The 11,642-nt window shown below is 55.2% G+C and overlaps 2 protein-coding genes across 5 annotated transcripts in view; one reads left to right on the forward strand and one right to left on the reverse strand.

The window, feature by feature from the left end:
• SNED1 (sushi, nidogen and EGF like domains 1) overlaps positions 1–5,676 on the forward strand; it is an 84,481-nt gene extending 78,805 nt beyond the window's left edge. For 3 of the 4 annotated variants that reach the window (XM_014522196.2, XM_014522209.2, XM_025209295.1), the window contains 5 exons: positions 194–310; positions 1,280–1,367; positions 2,700–2,783; positions 3,347–3,383; positions 4,676–5,676. In XM_014522196.2, coding sequence (XP_014377682.1) covers positions 194–310; positions 1,280–1,367; positions 2,700–2,783; positions 3,347–3,383 — 326 coding nt within the window. In that variant the 3' untranslated portion in view covers positions 4,676–5,676. The remainder of the gene's footprint in view (positions 1–193; positions 311–1,279; positions 1,368–2,699; positions 2,784–3,346; positions 3,384–4,675) is intronic. The other variant, XM_014522199.2, reaches the window with a different exon arrangement.
• Positions 5,677–8,115: 2,439 nt separating this feature from the next.
• Positions 8,116–11,632, reverse strand: MTERF4 (mitochondrial transcription termination factor 4). Its single transcript, XM_025209302.1, has 4 exons — positions 11,332–11,632; positions 9,845–10,367; positions 9,095–9,279; positions 8,116–8,610 (listed from the first exon to the last, which is right to left on the reverse strand). Exons 1-4 carry the CDS (start codon positions 11,347–11,349, stop codon positions 8,260–8,262), a joined length of 1,077 nt encoding a protein of 358 aa, XP_025065087.1. The 5' UTR covers positions 11,350–11,632; the 3' UTR covers positions 8,116–8,259.
• Between the last annotated feature and the right edge of the window lie 10 nt (positions 11,633–11,642).

Here is an 11,642-nt window from a genome sequence, read left to right on the forward strand (position 1 = left end):
CAGCAACTCAAAGCAGTGTCTGGGTAGGAATATGGGGGGTAAGCAGTGGCTCTGCACAGTGGTCCCTTAATTCAGCATGGCCCCTTGGTAGACAGCACAGCAGTGTCCTTGCAGGCCACATCCTCCTCCTTGTAGGCAACTTGCCCTCACCAGCCCCTGGCCAGCAGTGTAATATTTGTATTTGTGTTTTCAGGTGCCAGCCAGAACTGCTCCATGAACCCCTGCAGGAATGGGGGCACCTGTGTGATGGTTGCTGAGTCCTACCAGTGCGACTGCAGCCCTGGCTTCAAGGGCAGGCACTGCGAGCTGGGTGAGTTGCAAGCAGTTTCCACCTGTTGTCGTTGAGCCCAAACTCCATGTGACAGGGGACCACTTCCCTGGGAACTGCCCCTTGCTGGTGGGGGAAAATCAGACATGATCCTTCCACCCCCATCCCCTTGGGAACCAGGCACATTTGCTTGTCCGTCCACTGGCATTTGGGTCTTCTGGCCTAGCACAGCCTATGAGTGACTGTTTACTGCAGCCTGAACCCCAGTCACATGCCTGCTGCTGCCTCTAGCCCCAGCTGTACTGAGAGCAGCAGAGAGCTGAGATGCAGTGTGACACCTGCTCTGGAGCTGGGTGACACCTGGGTGAATGCAGCAGCCTGGGACCATGTATTTTAGGGCCTAGCCAGTGCTGGGAAAGGAGAGAACAGCAGCTTTTGTGGGGGAGGGGGGAGCAGACAAGGAAGCATCTGAAAGGAATGAAAGCAGGGATAAGAGCACCCTTCTCTCTTCATAATGGAGCCATCAGGTCAGGGCTTTGGGGCTGGACCCATAAAGGGATTTCAGTGCCTGAAGCTAATGTCTGTGGCCCATGGGAGTCCACCAGCCACCATCTCACTGTGCAGGAAGAAGGGGCAAGGAGCTGCCGCCAGACGGTTTGTGCAGTTGCCAGGCAGCGGTGTCTACTTCCTACTCCAGCGGGCATCTGACACCAAGTGAATCACCTTCAACAGGAGGAGCTGAGGGCACGCCCCATACACACATTCCCAGTATAGCCTATTCACCCAGTGGTTAGAAGTAGACTCACCCACTGGAGTCCCCAGCAGAGGGAAGTGTGGCACTTGGGGGAGATGGAGTCAGGAGTCGCGGACTGTGCCTTCCTCTGCATTAGTGTGCACTGGTTGAAGAACAGGGATAGGGTGGCAGTATTCAGTGCCTCTTCCAAAGAGGGGAGTGTCCATATTGCCAACACGGCATTTAACAATAAACCTTCTACTCGTGTTCCTGCTCAGCTTGCAAGAAGGTCCCGCAATCCTGCACACGGCTGTACTCAGAAACCAAGTCATTCCCTGTCTGGGAGGGCAGTGTCTGCCATTACCTGTGAGTACCTGTTTGTGTTCTGCCCTTAATTTCTCCCGTTTCCCCCAGCAGCCTGATGGTTGCCAGTACAATGGCTGGGTTGTGCTAAGTGCAGCTGACTGTGAACATGGGTAGTTGGCTTTAAGCTGTAACCTATCCCAGCACTTACAGCTGGGAGCTCTGATTCTGAGGCGCTTCAGTATGTGGCTGCTGCTCCATGACCTGCCCAGGGATGCCATCAGTGTTCTAGACAGGCAGTGGGGTACGCTCAACAGTTTCCACAGTGCACAGTAGCAGATTGGGGTGTTACCAAATGGCAGTACAGCCAGCTGGTAGGCTGGTGCACTATGTTCCCTGGATCAAATAGAACCCCTAGACAGCTTGACCACCCCCTGGCTCTGCAACAGCCAGGTTCACTGAGAGAGTACACAGAAGCATGAGTGGGGAGGCTTGTGTCTTTGCCTTTTATCCTGGACACTAGAAGGGACAGAGGGGCAGTGAATTGTCTGGAGGGGATAGGCCCAACTGGTATGGTGCTTGGGCCTGTGGAATGCCAGCTCCCACTGCCAGCAGTGCCTTGCTTGTCTCTGCTCAACAGGAAGGGCTGCCAGCCTGGCCACTGCACTACCAGTCACTGCTTATTTTTGGAACCTAGCAGGCTCCACCTTGCCGGTACTGCTGCAATGATCCAGCTTGTATCACTGGCTCAGCTGCTCGGGATTTCGGGCCAGAGTCTTACACCCTTAGCCTCATTCTTTCAATCTGTTCCCACAGTGTCAGGGCACAGTCTGGGTGCTAGGCCTCACCCAGCAGGGAGGGGCATTAAGTGAGAGAAGGGAGCTGCAAGGGCAAATACTGTGACCTCTCTACTTACTTGTTTAGAATCATAAGGCAGCTGTTAACTTTTAATTACCAGGCTACAGACCAGGGGCCCCAAAGCTGGAGTTCAGGAAGTGCTTGTTACCACTGGTTCCCATTCTGGCCAGCAGCCATCATCCTCCTATATCTGGGCAAAATTTTTGGAGGGTCTGCTATTCTCACTCCCCAAGATGTGCTGTTCTGGTTATCGTTCCTTGGGGCCACTGGCTCTCACACCACCTCCCACATTCAAACAGCAGTTGAGATTCCCATAGGGTTTGGGAGGCTGCTACAACCATGGGCAATGTGCCTGAGCAGCCAATAGGACTGCACTAGATGAGCTCCTCAGAGCTGGAGTCAGATCAGCTGTCAAGATGGGCATGAGCAGAGGAAGGTGCTCTAGCGTCAGACTCAAGCTCCCCATGTTTGGGGCCAAGCAGCTTTCTAGCCTGATGGTATGGCTTAGAGTCTGATGTGTCTTTCTTGTGCTAACAGGTACAAGAGGGTCTACAAAGTTCACCAAGATATCTGCTACAAGGAGAGTTGTGAAAGCACAGTTTCAAAGAAGACAGCCAGCAGGTACAGACGGGCAGGGCTCAGTTGTAATAGTGGATGCCTGGGAAGAAATCAGGGCTCGCCTTTACAAGTGATGATGAGTAATCAAGGAAGGGAAGGCAACCTGGGTCAAATTGTCAGGAAATGCTGAATTCTCACTTATCACAACAGTCCTTTCAAAAAATACCTCACTGGGAAACCTTCAGACTGTAGTTACTGCTAAAACCTGGGCACAGATGCTTGAATTTACAGTCCATGATGTCCAGTGGATGAGTATTACACACACAACTGGCAAGCGTGGCTGGTGCCAGAAAGAACAAAATAGCCCTAAACACAATGCTGTCCTGGCACTAGACCTGCACTGACGCACAGGCACATGCCCAGGGTCAGCTGCTGTCACCAGGCCCGTTCAAGCAATGCCCTGGCTTTTATGGGGCATTTTCTCTTTGTTGCTATGAATGGGGGAGGCTGCTTGTTGAATTTGAGCTCTAGGGAAATTTGCCCCTCTGTGGGCAAGGAACATTTCCAGATGGCTTTTGTCCTGAGCACTCTCTCTCTCCTTCTCCCCTTCCCCCCAATTATTTCAGGAAACAAAGTAACAGTCATACACTGAAGAAGCCCTAGGTAAGTGGCTGCTCATTCTCTTGGGACATACTGTAGGTAGGTGCTAGGCTAAACAGCCTGCAATACCACTGCTTGAGAGGTGTCATTGTGCTAGCTCCTAGCTAGCAGCATGGTCCTGTGGCTTGTCTGGCTTTAGCTCTAACAAGCCTGTCCAAAATAAGCCCTTGGGGACTGAACAGCTAGTGTCCTTGGCTCTCCAGGGCATGCAAGTTCCTTGGGCTGTGAAAGGCTGGGATTTGCTGTCAGGTGTAGCTTAACATGACTGTTGAATGTCAAGGAGAAACTCATGGCTATGTTCAAACAGAAGTTAGGCCTGGCTTCTGTATACTGACCTAGTGCAAAAGCCACAAACTGGTGAGGTTGGGAGCTGGTTTGGTAATAGGAAAAGGACATGGTAGGCTATACTAGAGCAGACTGAACTGCCACATCCACTGAATGAGGAGCAGCCCATCTTCTCTTCTTGGCCGCCCCCTGCCCCTCCCATAATTACAGGCAGCCTTGCAGCACATCTACAGGCACCCACTGCTCCTGACTGACTGCAGCAAAGTCCAGGAGCCTGGGTGCTGCCAGTTACAAAATGGCAGCAGCACAGGCTACAGTGGCAGTAGCAGCTAATGTAATGTTAGCATGAGTTTGGCCCTGCCCTACTACAGCCATATCCCCGCCAGGGACATGGCACCACACGACTACTAATTCATTGAGCTAGAGCTTTTATGCCCTGGCTGAAACATCAGCCCCCTGAGCAGAAACTCCATGGCAAGGCAGTAGTACACTGTGATATGGTTCCCATTACGCTTGTATTAAGGTAATAGAGGCCACACGGAGTTCATGGCCTTCTGGTGCTCTGTGCTGTAGCTTCCCAGCGAGAATACAGACAGCTCTTCAGGGCATGGATAAGCTAGAGACAAGAAGATACGAGAGAATGTGGCTGCCTTTAGCTGGGACACAGAACCAGGACGGCCTCTCAGTCCACTGCACCTCTCCTCTAATGGATCTGCTATAGCTGTTTGCCATGAAAGGCTAATGCTTGCCAAAGGAAGACTACAGGGTCCCCTGGCCTCTGCTTGTGCATGTGAATCTACAGGACCCAGCAGTCCCTTAGGCTACATCCTGGGCAACTCACTCAGCTGCAGCTTGTTAAGAACCAGGGGACAAAGCATTCGCTGCCTTCAGCAGGGAAACTGGGGTAGCAAGAGAGGCCCCAAGGTGCTATAATCAACCTAGCTAAAAGAATTAAAGACAGGGCCCCCTGGCATGTTCTCAGGCTGTCTGTCTCTGTCTGTCCCTCATAGGGTTCAAAGCAACAAGCATTTCATCTGACCAGGTCTTAAGGGCTTTTGAAACACCAAGAAGATTGGATCTATAATTAGGTCAAAAACAGCAGGGGAGCCCTTCCTCCCCGGAGTCACTGACTCCCTTCTCCAGCCTGCTAGGGACAGGCAGGCTGGCACAGCAAGCAGCCATTTCCCTTCCCTTTAGCAGAAGCAGCGGTGCCTTCTCTTTGCCTTTCCTCACTGTGGATTGCCTCTTCCTTCCATTGCCAGCATCATTCTAGAACAGACTCCATTGCTTCAGCATGGCTGGTTGCCTGGCAATGGGGCCAGTCTGCTGCTGAAACTCAAGGCCTGTTCCCCATGAGTCAAGAGAACTTGCAGATCTGCACCCACTCCTTCTGTATCCTGAGGCTATAAACGGATTTTTGTACTGGGGCAATGCAGTTTAGTGCAGAAATTAAAAGCCTTTGCTATGAGCTGAAACTCAGCTGACAGCTCCCCAGCAAAGGGGCAGTGTTTCCCCTGTACCAACAGGGTTAGTTACTGTTAGAAAAATAATAATCATAAGTGGCAAACCTGCACCCATTACTCTGCTTTATGTTTCCATGCACCTTGTACCTTTACTTCCTGCTAGCATTTGGACTGAGCAACCCACAGCCCCCTTTTTGTTTTGCAGTGGATCTGCACATTAGCTGAGTTTCAGCATGTAGTACAGGAGCGGCTGTACCGCCTAGGAGTGGTAACTTGGTTTCTCCACCCCCTCCCACCCACCCTAAAGATAGGTCAAGGCTTAGAAAAGCATTTCATCCACTAGTAATTGCATGGATTGTTTACCCAGGGATCTGGGAAGGCACTGCAAGGCACCGTGTCTGAGCAGAGGAAAAAAATCAAGTCCTTCAAAGCTGAGAGAGTAAAACGCTACAGTTCACATTACAGCGATTAAGTATGTTCCAAAAGCGCCCGCCCTCGTGTATCACGTCAGCCCAACGCCACTGCCCTGGCAGCCTTTCTAGTGTGAAACATTCGGAGGCGAATGTGATGTTAACCGACCAGACCATAGCAGAAGAAAGAAGTGGTGCTTCAGTATTGCAACAGATGCAGCCTCTGATGCCAGCAGGGCAGCTCTCGGACAGAGCGTTTAGCTTTTAAGAGTTCCTAGCTTTTGTGAGTTTGTATGACGACACTAGTTAAACATAGAATTGTGTATTGCCATACACAGTGTATATTATAAATTAATACATACCAGAGATATATCTTAGCTATGGTATCAAGTGTTATTTCACGAACAGCACGTGGGGGACACCTCCAGCAGGATGTTACTCATGGTATAAACAACATGCTCCCACTGGATATAACCTGAACATGGGTCAGCCCCCCCCGAGCCAGGGCTAGCAGCCTTGGCATGACATTGTGTGCAAGTGTAAGCACGGTCTGCCTAACACAGAGGAGTGGAAGGTGCACAGCAACTCCCCTCAGCTGTGAACTACAGATCCTTTGCACACCATGAAGTCACCCTCTGAGAGCAGCGAGAGATCTGCCACGCACTGAGCAATCCCATGAGCAGCCAGCGGGGCCGAGGAGAAAGCGGCGTAGCCACCACCACCAACCATCTGGAAATCGGCAAGCTCAGACTACATATCCCGGCAGGGGGAACAGGGGGACTCACCCAAAGGAGCTCTGCTGCAGTGTGGCATTCCCTCCCTCCCACATACAGCTGGCTGCTGATTTTGGAAATGAAAGATTATGTAACCAGCTGATGTCAGTTGGACCTAGATGCCAGACAGGGAAACCTCACCGGCCATTAGCTCTACCTAAGTTCCACCCCCAGCCCCACCAGAGAGTCCGAGTTTGCTTCTCAGGAAGAATCCCTGCCCTCGAGGAGAGGAAGGACAGAGCATCAGCTGTGAGGGCTAAGGGGCAATGGGAAAGATGACCCCATTTGCTGGTGAAAGGGAGGGCAGGGAGTTTGGACCAAAGCAGTCTGGGCCAGTCCTTCCTCAGCCTGAGAGCTCAAGGGCAGCCACTGCAGTGTTGTCTTCCCCACATGGGTGCTCCCAACTGGTAACCAACAACAAGGGAGAGCAGCTGTTTGGAGACTATGATAACAGGGGGCTCCTTTGAGGCTGGGCCAAGGGGACTGAGAGCAAAGCCTGCTCCTCAACGGAGCCTGGGTGCCATGTGATCCCATCCCTCTGACCAGGCATAATGGCTCAGGATCCCACCAGCTGTTGAGTGCCCTCCATCACGCAAGCCCTGTCCTCAGTGTGATGGGCCACCTCTCCAGCTGCTACAGACGCTGCCTCAGCAAGGCGCAGCAGGAGCAGTGTGAACTGCAGAAGCCAGACAGCTGGTATGACCTGACCCAGCACTTGACAGCAACACAGGGAGGCTCCAGTAGCAGGCAGCAGTACACATGCCCTACTCTCCACCAGCTGGGGCATGTGGAACCAAACCCAGCATAGCACAGATGCAGCGCATGGATCCTGGTCCTGTTTAAAGAAAATTTAGTCTTTTTTTAAATAAAACTGGTTGATAGAGTCTGGGTGTCTCCTGAACACTGGGGGATGGAGCAGAAATGGGCAAATGTGGGGCTCACTCCCCCGTCCCTCCCTCACTTAGCCCAGATGCACTCCTACCCATGCCAGCAATGCCCCCTGGGCACCAGCCACCTGCCCTTCACCTCCTGCCCCCATAAGGGGTCTCATCTCCCTACCCCAGGGAGGTCCTGCACAGTCGATCCCCTGCCTCTCCTCCTGTGTTGCAGGCATCTTCCGCCACCATCTGCATCCCTTTCTCTGCAATGCCTCTGTGGGCTCTTCCTGCCCCAAGCAGGCACCAGCCCCTACTTGGCCCTCCCCGTGCTGCTCAGCTCCTCCCAGCCCAAATCCACCTGCTCTCAACCCCACCTCATCTAGGCCTGCTCCAAACAGTGCTACAACCTGAGGCAGATCCTCCCAATGCCCTTGAAGATGGTGGGAGACAGAGTTAGCAGCCCAGTCAGAGCCCCACTGGCACAGCAGGGTACCTGCCACCCACCCTTCCTGAACCAAAAGGCCTGGAGGGAGAAGCGGCCCAGTCAGGGGAGGGCAGCAGCTCCCCTCACAAAGCTGCACTGTGCTGTGGTGACCAAGCTGGCACCAGCACTGCCCATGATTTCCCCCTGCTGCTACTGCTGGGTCATTCCTCAGTGTGCAGGCTGGGAGCAGCAGGCTCTGGACCGGTCACCCTTTAACCTCACAGCAACAGTCTCACCCACAAGACACGAGCAGGGAGGGGCAGAGAAAGAGAGCAAGCATATGCAGCAGACTCAAAGGGCCTGGGGTTTATTGCTCCCACACAGCAGCAGTCACTGGTACAGAAGGGCAGTGCAGGGCTGAGACTGCCTGATCCCAGCCAGCAGGCAGGACCCGGCAGCAGGTCACGGTCTAGATCCACTAGCCAGTGAATATGTGAATATGGTGGAGGCAAAGGAAGCCCGATAAAGCACCCAGGCCTTAGAGCAACCCCCTGTGGCCAGCCCATAGGAACCCAGAGCCCAGCTGCACCAGCATCCAGTCTGGACATGGCTGGAGCCAAGCCACTGGCTTCCAAGTTCCACTGCCTTACTCGTGGTCAGGGAGCTCCCCTTCACCCTCAGAATCCTCGTCTTCATCCTCAGAGTCTCTGTCCTCTTCCTCCTCCTCCTCCTCTTCTCGTGCCAACAGTTTCTTAAAGACATCATACTCCTCCAGGCTGGCACAGGCCAGCTGGGCCAGGAAGTCCTTGTCTGAGAGCCAGATGATCTCCTTCAGCTTGGCATTGATAACCTGGGTCTGGCCTTTTTTGTCAGGGGTTTGGTAAAGGCCTCGGCGCTCCAGGAACACGTGCCGGCTCCTGATCACTGTAAAGGGTGCTCGGAAGAAACCAGACTTGACCACATCCTTGTGCTTTACCCCCATCCTAAAGAAGGCATACTGCAGGGGAGACATGGGAAGAATCAAATACCTGCTGTGTACAGCTCCCATGGCTGCCTCCTAGCAAACACACAGGGAAGCAGAGCCCAGGTACTGTAAGAGATGCTCATGGCTTTTCCCATGAACACACAGGATACACTAAAAACCACTTGCAGGTCTCAGCTGGTCTTGTATGTGTATTGGGGAAGTAGGAGGGGAAGAGAAAGGGACCCAAGAAAGCAGAATGCTGAGCCCCCTCCCACCTGATCTCTGCAGAAGCACTAGTAGCCTGGCAGGGCAGTTTGCACGTGACATTTGTGTCCAGGGGGTCCACACACAAGCCAAGAGGCAGGACTCTACTGTATCTTCAGGTGCAAGGGGCCTAAGCCAGGCATGGCATGTGGAAGAGGGAACCTGCCTGGGGAGATGCCTTTGGCAATCCCCACACACCAGCCAAACTCTCCAACTCTCCAGATGGCCCCACAGGACAAGGGCTTGGCCTCACCTGGAACTTGTACTCCAGGTCACTGGGCTCCTTGAGCAGGACATTGGGGCAGCTGCGCAGGATCTCCATCACCTGATCCATTGTGAAGAGGCACTTTTCCTTGAAGAGCCTCACGGTGGCATCAATTTTCTTTCCAGGCAGGGTGAAGATCGGGGGGCAGCGGCTTACCACATGCTTCAGGTGTCCTAGGTTATGTGGAAGGACAGAGACATGGGCATGCTCAGCACAGTAGCGCAGGTCACAGGTAGGAGGCTGGAGCTGCCTCAGGGAAATGCACCTTCCCCCATCAGCAAGCTGCAGCGTGGGGATCAAACTGGGCAGAGGACCAGGATCCTTAGACAGGAATGAGCCCAAGCCCCTCCCCACAGGACAGGCTCCGCAGGAGGCCAGGGAGCAGGGAGCGAACAGCAAACCCAGGGGGGAAGAGAGCTGGAAACAGCACTCCCAGCATCATTTCCAAAAAAACCCTACCGTGGGCAGCAGGGGCAGAGGCTGGGTTGTAGGGGATTCGTTTTGCTGCCTGCTGGGCACAGGAGGAAGATTCCAAACAAGTGTTTGCTAAGGTGTCTCCTGGAGCTGGGGTAAGGGTTTAACCACTTACCCAAGCGCCAGACCCAGGGTCACAGGCCAGGTCTGGCTGCAGCCTGACTCCATGCACCAGCTACAGCCAGTGCACAGAGCCATGCCATCTGGCTAGGGGGGTTCCCCACAGGTCCAGAAATGTGGCAGCAGTGGCAGTGGCAATGGTACCTTCACTGAGGCCGAGCTGCCTCAAACGCTCCCCGCGGTCCTTCAGCTGCTTCACAGACATCCTCAGCACATTGGGGCTTCTCTGCAGGACATGCAGCACTGAGTTGGGATACAAGCCCAGGAGCATGAGTTCAGAAGCCACAGCCAGCCTCTGCTGAGGAGCCAGCCTGGGCTGCAGGTTAAACAGCTGCACAACCTGCGTGTGGCTGAAGCCCATGTCCAGGAGCGACTGCACCAGGTTCCCCAGTGCCAAGTTCCCTGTCTTGTCCCGCGTGTGTTCTGGGGCTAGGGAAAGCCAGACAGCCTCCAGGAGAGCTGGCGTTGGCTCTGGCACATGGGTGTCCTGACTGGAGTCAGTGAAGGATGCACTTCCAGCAGGCCACTCAGCAGAGAGGTGCCGCTCCCCGTGATGCAGCAAGGGGCATGAGAAGGCAGTGATTGCAGCTGGCAGTGGGGCACACTGCCGCCACGCCTGTAGGCAGCGATGCCAGGCACTGGGGGCCAGACTGCACCAGCGCAGGGCCTAGGGGGAACACAGAACAAGGCATCAGAAATGGCAGTAAGTGCACTGATCATAGCCCCACACAGCCCACGGCACCTGGGGCCCAAGCACTGCTGGCTCCAAAATTGTGGTGCTCCCCTATCACCAGCAATGCCTGGGCACAGCAGAGCCGAGAAGCCCAGACAGGTGCTGGGGCCACCAGTCCTTCCCTGTGGCAAAAATCTGAGGCAGTAGAGAGGCGGCAACGGCGGCCTGGACCCACCTGGGGTCATGCCCTATGTAGCAGTTTTCAGAGCCTGTTTTCCTGATTAAAGGACGGTCTCATTTAATATGGCAACAGAAAGAGGCAACTGGAAGGGGCTTGGGCTTGTGTTTGTAAATGCCTTGTGTCAAGTGCCCAAGCCCCCGTCGGAGGACTCTCATCCAACCCCACCTGACGCTGAACCTGGGCAGCAATGGCTAAAACATCATGTAACCTTCCAGCAAAGCCTGGGGGTCCTATTTTGATATTGAGCACATACCAACACGCACATGTGTGTGCACGCAGGTAAAGGCATGTCACCCACCAGCCCCAATGCCAAGGGCTCTTGCAGGCGCCTGAGCCCTGCACACCTTTACCCCGCTGCCTGGGCGTCCTTCGGCTCAGGCTAGGACTCGTGCCCACGGGCTACTCCCCTGCCCCACCCGGACCCGCACACGGGCTCACACACGAGCGGGGGCCATGTCCGCTGGGCGGGCGGCCCGCCAGGCTCCGGAGCAGGGTCAGGTCTGGGAACCGACCCCCGCCTCGGAAAGAGCGGCACCCGCCCGGCCGTCCCGAGGCACCAGCGGCCTCTGGGGCCTCTGCGCTGCCCCGGCCCCGCCCACAGAGCCCGGCAGGGCCGCACCTGCCTCTCCCCGACTACCAGGGCGCGGGACGCCCCCGGAGGCTGCGTGCGGGAAAACCGCCCCCGCCCCGCGGCTACACAGCGGCACCGGACCCTACCTGGCGGCACAAACGCATCCTGCGGCGCGTGGAAGAGACCGGGCAAGGGGGCGGGGCGGGGCGGGACCAGACGGGGCCACCGCCACCACGTCCGCCCGACCGGAAACCCGAGCGCGAGCACAGAGTTCCGGACGGACTGGGCCGCCCCGTCCCCGGGACACGCGCCCGTGAGCAAAATGCAGTAATGAGCCCCGCAACAGCCAATAACGACAGGCTAGCGGGTTGCCCACATCTGAGGTAAACCTGCACAGGGACTGCTGGCCCTGGAGCAGCTCCGAACGGAAACGGCCGCGCTCCTAACCGCAGCCACC

The sequence above is a fragment of the Alligator sinensis genome, unplaced genomic scaffold, assembly GCF_000455745.1.
Source record: "Alligator sinensis unplaced genomic scaffold, ASM45574v1 scaffold237_1, whole genome shotgun sequence".
In the NCBI taxonomy this organism is placed as follows: domain Eukaryota; kingdom Metazoa; phylum Chordata; order Crocodylia; family Alligatoridae; genus Alligator; species Alligator sinensis.